At 34.2% G+C, this 8866-nt stretch overlaps 1 protein-coding gene across 2 annotated transcripts in view; it reads right to left on the bottom strand.

The window, feature by feature from the left end:
* Nucleotides 1-797: 797 nt before the first annotated feature.
* LOC117124675 (double-strand-break repair protein rad21 homolog) overlaps nucleotides 798-8866 on the bottom strand; it is an 11806-nt gene continuing 3737 nt past the window's right edge. For both annotated transcript variants that reach the window (XM_033271006.1, XM_033271007.1), the window contains exons 3-11: nucleotides 8169-8398; nucleotides 7463-7575; nucleotides 6821-7036; nucleotides 6487-6645; nucleotides 6007-6144; nucleotides 4821-5047; nucleotides 4179-4299; nucleotides 3548-3837; nucleotides 798-3253 (exon numbers count right to left, since the gene is read on the bottom strand). In XM_033271006.1, coding sequence (XP_033126897.1) covers nucleotides 2987-3253; nucleotides 3548-3837; nucleotides 4179-4299; nucleotides 4821-5047; nucleotides 6007-6144; nucleotides 6487-6645; nucleotides 6821-7036; nucleotides 7463-7575; nucleotides 8169-8398 — 1761 coding nt within the window. In that variant the 3' untranslated portion in view covers nucleotides 798-2986. The remainder of the gene's footprint in view (nucleotides 3254-3547; nucleotides 3838-4178; nucleotides 4300-4820; nucleotides 5048-6006; nucleotides 6145-6486; nucleotides 6646-6820; nucleotides 7037-7462; nucleotides 7576-8168; nucleotides 8399-8866) is intronic.

Here is an 8866-nt window from a genome sequence, read left to right as displayed (position 1 = left end):
GACCCAACACCCCTGTTACGCGCCTATATTATAAGTGGGGTCCCCCACTTTGAAAAATGTTCCGCCGGCCCTGTTTTGTTGTTATACATTTGAACACAAATAATGTCAGATACAAATTTCTCAGAGAATCAGTTAAGTTGGCAACAAGCGAACAGCTTGTTTGAGCTGTCTTCAGAAATGTAAAAAACAACTAAACTGACAACATGGATCTTTTAACAAAGAGCATGGCTCAACTAAAAATGTTCATTTAAAAAAAAAAAAAAAATCTCATGGTTCGATCGTGGCGGCAGAAATATGCATTCTCAAGAAAAAATGTGGATTCCTAACAGATTTTCAGTTGTAAATATACAACCCTAAAGTAGCAATGAATGCATTTCCTGGTATCTAGGGAAACAACACCCCCCAGGGAAGGGGTTTTTAGAACAAAAGTCTCGTGCCTGCATATTAGTCAAACTGAGCATGTATGCACCACTGGTTATTACAATTATGAATTCATTACACAGTCTGGTGCTGGTGAAAGGGACTTTTGCACCTGAAGGTTGCCAAGGATCTCTCAAGTGGTACAGTCTTTCTTCACAGATGTGTCTGATTTTAAATGTTAGTGTTTTGCATTTGTTGTAGGTTTAACAAGACCTTTTGATCAGATGGTTTCCCTTTAGGTTGTTTGTGTATCACTGCAATTGCTTTGTATTGCAATTAAGTAAATTTAATTTTATATAATTTGTTATTTATATAATTTAGTTAATTGCAAATACACCTGTTTAATATAGGCATATGAAAAAATCACAAAATCCTACTTCATGTACTGATAGTTTTCCATAAAACATTTTATTAAGACAATTGAATCTAGCGAATGATGTCCACTCATATACATTACTGAGCGGTCAATATTTTCTGATTTTATTTACATTTTGATAAAGAAACAATTTTTAAATCATGCAACAAAAACGGCACATCAATAACGGGTACATGGTGATCGAGATTTAGTTATTCTAGTTGGAGACAGAGTAACTAAATCTCTGATACAAAAGAAAACCAAAAGTATTGAACTGATGTGCAAATCAAATTAATTTGTAAACTAACAGGCATTTCCACTAATAATCTGCATATCAAAGTGCATGGTAGTTTAAAACTGTACTCTTATAAAAAACATTGCACTTTTTAAAAAATCTCATTCACTTTTTGAAAAAAATTCAGATACGGTCGCGAATATCATCAATGGTCATTTTTCAACACAAAAAATATTGCTCGAGAAATATCAAATCATATCAACTATCATTTGTGTTGGCCTTTAACATTTCATCTCCATTAACTTCAGGTAAGTTAGCACCAACAGGTAAAAATCAACCAGGTGAATACTCATTAATACAACCATGACTGAAATGTTTTGATTGCAGAGATTACAGTGTTTACCCCTAATGTTAACCTACTGTATGCATTGCATGTACAGTAACTTGTAAAATTGAGAAAGCACTACATAAATACTATATGACACATTTTGGCAACCAAGTCAAGAAGCGATGCATGTTAACAAAACCACAAGTTGATTTTGTTAAATGTCTAGTTTTTAATAACATTATTTTAACCTAGACCCTCGTGTGCACCTTAACCAAGTATCTGCATTATCAAGAATTCATAGGGTCCAACAACCTTTATTTATACAATTTTAACATTTACTCTGTACAAAGTTTAATTCCTACGATATAAAGTTTTACAACAGAAAAATTGTTTCGATACAGAGGCTATGCTTAACAACCGGCCCTCTTTACTAATCTCTTTCTAATATAGACATTTTGGGACTAGTCTTTAAAGCATAACATGTACACTCACACACGATTGAGCAAAGTCCAAATCCCAGGTGAAGAGTGAAAAAGTGGACATAAAACAAAAATATTTTACTACATTTTACTGTACAGGTAAACATGAAAGCATATCACATTCAGTACTATAATACTACAGTAATACATTAACAAATATGAGATTATATGTATACAGAAAAACCAACTATTTTGAATAACCAAGCCTATTAAATAATTTTGTACTTTTTACACTGATGCTTAAACAACTCTTTATACCAGGTATGCTTAATTGATAATGACACAGGATTCTATTTAATTAATGTTAAGCACCTGCGTTCAACCACCCTTCACACTGGAAGAACTATACTTGAAAGAATAAAAAAAACCAAATGAAAACATTCTCCCAAATACAGACACTCTCGTTTAGTGTTAGTAGGAAGTTATTAGTATACTCAGGAGTATTTTGATCGTAACAATCAATATAACATTTTGGCAATTTCTAGTATAATTATCATTATATGAAGAGTTGTATTATTTTAATAAACTATTATACGTACAGTTGAACTTGCCTAAGTCGAATCCAAAATGACACTGAAAAATTGTTCGACTTGGAGAAAATTTGACTTACAGATTGTTAACGGAAAGTACAACCATTTGGCATGTAAAATAAAATCGACTTAGGCAAGTTAAACTCTATATCCATGCCTGCTGAACTTCTGACATTGACAATAGAATTCTAATTTAACTGGACAGGAACAACCACACCTACACCCTGGCAGTATTTCCTCTTGTCCACCACTTCAGTTTTTCTTAATGTATTTTTATACCCCAAAGTATAGGTATACAATCAGATGTACTGTACTGTACTTGCATTTGGACAATGTTATGGGAATAGAGCGAAAATAACATTGAAGCTGATGAAGTAATCCTCCAATTGTATAAGAATAAGATTGACGGCAGCAGATGTCCTCTGTCCATATATCAAAGCTTATGTGACAAATACATGTAATTTGTCTATATACGGGTATGATATAACATCACCATGAACAAATATGGGCAAATCACAGATATTTGTTGCATAAAACTTTATAGTGGGGATAAAGCTCAACGGTGTGTGCATTACAATAGAACAGCTGCAAGCGATATAGAATTGATACTTGATAAAAACTTCAACTGGGAAATCAGATTTAAAATACTACTTGGGTGGCTGGTCCTCGTGATATCCTGATGTCTGCAAATGGTTCAATCTGTTCTACACAAATATCCTGTTGTTTCTTCAACACTAATAATGAATAGAACTTGGCAGCTACTTGTTTTCTGTTGTTATTCCTGACAAGATCTCCAAAGTATGCATACTCCTCCTTCTCAAATTGCCTTTTAATTGTATTTAACATCTGTGTTGCTCGCTTGTTCAGTTTTCGTTCTGTTCGTGCTTCCGTTGTTTCATCGTCATTCTAAAAAGACATGTAAATTATTAAATAGTAGAACTTTCAAGGAAGATAATTTCAAGCCTTTAACTTTGTGTGATCCATTTAGAGGATGGGGTTCAACTTACGTTACTGTGCTAACTAATTTGTTTTCAAATAAAAAATAGATGAGCCGTACTAGTCTAATATATAATAGTACTTTTATGACTAGTTTATTTGTGACAAGCTTGTGTACTGTAACAAATAAACTAGTCATAAATGTACTGAATATCCTGAGTTTTATTTTCTAATTTGTTTTCAATAATGAATATGTACACTCACCTCTTCTTCGTCTGATGATTCTTCTTCTTCTACTACAGGTTCATCTACAATCTGTACAGGTGGTAAGGCTGATGGAACAAAGGCTGGTACATCATCATCGTCATCATCATCATCTTCGTAACCACCGAAATCAAAGCCGCCATCATCATCATCTGATGACGGCCTTCTTGCTTGTGTGAAATCCTCAACGTTTGATGTGGTAGGCTCCTCTGGCTGTTGCTGCTCTTCTGGTGGTTGTGGTGTTTCTATGATATGCTCAGCTGGTAGCAAAGATTCTCTAGGTGCCACATCTGAGAAAATTAATCAATTACACAAATCAATGACAGTCTGTAGATGTGGTGGTAAGGCCGATGGAACATTGGCAAAATGACAACATTGGTGATATAAAACTTGATTATAAAATTTCTGTCAGAATAAACTACTGTTTTGAACAATAACAATTTAAAAATAAAATTTATTATAAAATTACTTTACATATTATAACAAATATTTTTTTTGTTTTCCCAGACTTTACAGTATATCTATTCAAACAAGGATACCAATGAAAAGCAGAGAAACTTTTATTATCTTTAGAGTGATGTTTTTATAAAAAATATGTCACAACTGACAGGAAAAAAATAAGATTGATTACCAATTTCACTGTGTTTCCTTTTCTGTCGAGGGATGTGTGTTTCTTCAATTTCCATAGGATCAGATGGTATATTCTTTGGCAAGTCTTTAGGAGTCTCAGCAGTGAGATTCTTTGTATAACTCTGAATTAAGAAAACAGCATTTGTTTTTAAGTCTCTCAGCAGAAATCATTCTATGTACTAACTAAATGTTGTAATTCATTTGATAAAAATCATTAAAAAGAACAAAAAAAACATGAACATGTTATTCAGATTTGCCATCTACTAACAATGATTTAGGAACATTTTTTACAACAGCAACCAATCCAAAGTCAATTTTTTAAGTAGCTGATATAGTATAAAGGCTATAATGGTACTTTGTTTGATTAATGCCAAATTCATCGAAATAGATCCGTTTATACAAAAAACATAATTCACTACATAATATTTAAAATGCAATCAAATACAGGATACATGGACAGCATTGTTTATTTTGAATTATTTTATTGACAATATTTTAAAGCGTCACGAAAAAAGCATCAAGCATCACGGCCAGCTTGGGAGTGTCACGGTGAAGTCCCAAACATCATGGTACTGTGACACTTCAAGGGCCTGGGGAGAACACTGATGTAGTATGTGGAACACTTAGTCAGCAATACACTTACCCTCAAAATTATTTCTGAAGCATGTAATCTGCCAGGTAAAACAAAGAGTTTCTCAGCCCCACCAGTCTCCTTCCATAGCATAAGCTTTTTGGTGGGCGGGGCTAAATCTAAGGTGGTGACAATGTCTGATGTGTCTTTGAGTTGTGCTTTGATGATGTCGCCAGCAAGTTCCTTTACTTCGTCGACAATCAACTTTCGTTTTCTCCTATGCCTGATCTCTTTTACACCTTTAAGAAGAATAGGATGAATTCAGTATTTAATTATTCTTATGGAGATAGCACTACATAAATTTAATTAACTGAAAATTGTAACAATTTTCTTGAATGTTTAAAAAATATAATTTACAGAGTGTTTGTACATATTCATAACTGTCAGCACATTTAAGGATTATTTTTGTTTAAAGGCATCTGTAAATCAATAAAAAAATTATTTTTTCATTCTATAAATTATTGAAAGTTAATAACTTTGTTATTTAAATAAGAAATCCAAAGTATTATTGTATTATTTACAGCTTTTTCTTAAAGTTGTGGGTGGCAGATCAATTAATCAACGTAAAAAAGTCTGATTGCACATGTTTTAAAAAGTGATAATGTATATTTTTCTTGATAAAATCAAGTTTGTTGTATTTAGTTATTAATAGTTCGATCTTTTCTTCCATTTCTGGTATAATAATCACTATATTAATGTAATAAACCTAACCAGAACAACGAACTACCAACGCAAGTGTCGTCGGATTAAGCACACATGTTTACAATGACGAATGAGAGTGTTGGGGTCACAAAACTGTTGACATCGCGAATGCTAGATATGATTGCGAAATACATGTAAACAATACATTTCAGCGATCTAACAACTAGAAAAAGATGATTGAAAGGTCCATAAAACATACAGATGTTTGAATAGAGTTAAAATAACATTTTAAGTCTTAGTATGCCAGCTATTAAAATAATTTGGTTTTTATCGAAGGTAAATTCAGCTAGACTTTAGCGCGACAGACCACGCTACTGCACTGTCGGTTCGTGCTAGGTCTGGCTGCCGTAAGCTATCGACGCTCAATGGCAGGCGGTAGCTAGGCCTAGGTATTGTAAACAGACACCCGATCTAGTTTTGCGAATTTTTCAATTTATGAACACCCCCTTGGTACCAAGGGGTACGTATAATGGACGTTTTACTGTATTATTCATACCTGTAACGTCAAGTGGCTCTAGAGCAAAGGCCTCCTCTTCATTGGCAACAAGTGTTGTTTGATCTACAGGAGCATTTGATTGCTGCTCGGAATTTTCTTCATTTGACGCTTTGTTTGCAGATGATTCCTGGCTTTCAACTGTAAATGAAAATAGTCAGACATAGATTGATCTGAGAACTTCCAAAGTTTCATTTATACACTCTTACTAATTGCAATGTTTTAAAGGATAATTTTCTATTCAAAACTGTATAATTACCATAAAATTTATTGATGTAAAGATAACAGATTATTTATTGGTCACTCAACTTGAAGTGCATAGAGGCCTTAGCATGATACACTATATAGACTACCATTATTATTGAATTGTCTGAACAAACAAATACGGTATGACACAAGACATGTTTGATCAGACATGTCCGATACAAGTATATAACATAGGACACAATCTGATCTGATTAGTTAATGGGTTATAGGACATACCTTCTGCAATTGTTGCTTCCCTTTCTTTATCTTCGTCATCCTTCTTTCCTGTTGAGCTAGTTGTTGACATGGCATCTTCAGGTCGCAGCTGAATTTCCCCTGCAGGAATCTCTGGATGTTCATCAAAGAGGTCACTAGCTCCTGTCATGAATCCATCCCCTAAGCAATGCAAATTTAATAACACAAATAAACAATGCTGTTTAAATCAAATTCTTACAATCATTTACTAGTATCTAAATACAGGTCTCCCTCTAATTAAAGTCTGGTATCCCATTAGGGGTTGATTAATACAAAAAAATTACAAATATGTAAACCTCAAATTTACAAAACTTACCAATAAGAGGATCACTAGTGCCTATCTGTCCGCCAAAGCCATCATAGCGTATTGGTTGATCAAGATCTATATCCATCTGCTTCTCCAATGAGGTGTCAATAGCACTGCCTTTCTTGGAGACTTCCAATAGAGTACTATCATGCCCACCATGCTTGTAAAGGGAGTCTTCGCCACTGCCTGCATCTCGCATTACAGAATGATCAAATCCAAGGTCTCCTAAATGATGACAACAAATCAAATTATATGCAATTTAATGAAATTGCTTTGATTAAACAGAGTCCTAAAATTTTAAGGATTTTACATAGCATTATAAGTTTTATGGTGAAACAGTTTTCTCTTAAATCAGGACAAATGCTTTATTTTGTGGTCAAAATTTAGTCTGTAAAAGTATATTAAAGACCTTTACCTGTCTAGTTTGATAAATAAGTTTTGTTACATGCTGCACTTTTTTTTTTTACTTTAGGATAATTACCCATGATATATATCCAAGTTATGTTCAGATGACAATTTCATGCTATGAATAATCATATCACAACTTACAATGAATCCCCAAGTATATGGTAGTTTGAATAAATGTACAACATGAAAGTAATCATTCATTTTCGCTTCTAAAACATTTAAGGAAAACATAATGGTACATACCCATGCCAAAGCCATCATCATGGCCTAAAGTAATGTTGCCAAGATCTTCCTTCATCGTGATTTCTTCCACACGACTTTGATTCAATGTAAACTGCTTCTGAACTTCAGCATCACTATAAGCAATCAGAAAAAAAAAATAAATAAAAAAACAAAAAATCCATTATTATCATCAATTCTAAATAGTTTCACTAACAGCATCACTGTTTTGTTGATTTATTTTTTCCCCCATCAATCTCTTTGGTTCAGTTTTCTGTATCTTTGATTTTGATGTGTTGTTTCAATTTTAAATACCCTCTGCCGTATCCTATCACATGAGAGCAGCTAGCTCAATTGGATAAACTGGTGGTAGCCATTGTGTTTGCACTGAATCGTGAAGATACTTAGGTCCCCAGTTCAATTCCCATCACTGCCCTCCCTGTGTTTCAACTGGAGGGCTGAAATGCAAATTTCAAAAGCGCACTGTCTTTCGGATGAGAAGTTTAAGCCATTGGTCCTGTGTGCAAAATGGCCCATGGGCATGTTAAAGAATGCAGTCCACTCGGAAAAGAGTAGGGGATTGTATCCCAGTGTACTTCCCAAATTCACAAACAGAAGGACCTAACAGAACTTTTGTGGACAATCCTTAGTGTGTGTCACACCGAAGAAATCCAATCCAATCCCCTCAAGCATTCACGATATGGATATACTCACTACACATAAAACTTACTTTATCTCTGGCATGGCTGTATCAAAGTCATGGAATACTTCTGGCAGAGTGATGGCAGCAAAGGCTGCCTCTCTGTTCTCCTCCGGCAGATCAACTACACCAGGTCTGAATGCCATCTTGATTTTAACAAATGCTTCATTACAGTCAGCTAGCAAATACTTGGCTTTTCGACTATGAATTCGTACAACTCCTAATAGTAAATGGCCTGTTGTTCTAAGTGCCATTTTTACCTAAACCAAACAATAACGCAAGTTTAATTACATGTAATCTATATATATTTTTTTGCAAGGTAAAAACAAGTATCTTACGGGGGATTAAAATTAGGCCTACAGTACCGTCATGAAATATTGCACTTTTACCTGCGCACAGGCTTCGTAGATACATCGTAGCCTGATATAAACAATCTAACCTGCGCGCAGGCTTCGTAGCATGATATAAACAATCTAACCAAGGCTACGCGAAGCGAACCTACGAAGCAAAAGCATGTTGTTTATTTGTATGTGCAGAAAGACTGCTGTAGCTTACTGGAATGAACAATGTATAATTTGTGAATGGCAAACACGAGTTTAGACCGTTAATTTAAAGTATGGAACTGTTTTTCAATAAGAAAAACGTACACTTGACTTCATGGGAGTCTCCTCTTTCACTCGCTGTCCACGACAGGAACTTGTTTGTACTGCTGTATTATTTTTTTTAAT

This window comes from Anneissia japonica, unplaced genomic scaffold (genome assembly GCF_011630105.1).
Source record: "Anneissia japonica isolate Jap-2015-1 unplaced genomic scaffold, ASM1163010v1 scaffold284709_len978187_cov192, whole genome shotgun sequence".
Lineage (NCBI taxonomy): Eukaryota > Metazoa > Echinodermata > Crinoidea > Comatulida > Comatulidae > Anneissia > Anneissia japonica.
Note: the sequence above shows the minus strand (reverse complement) of the source record. Positions and strands in the feature narration are given on the sequence as shown.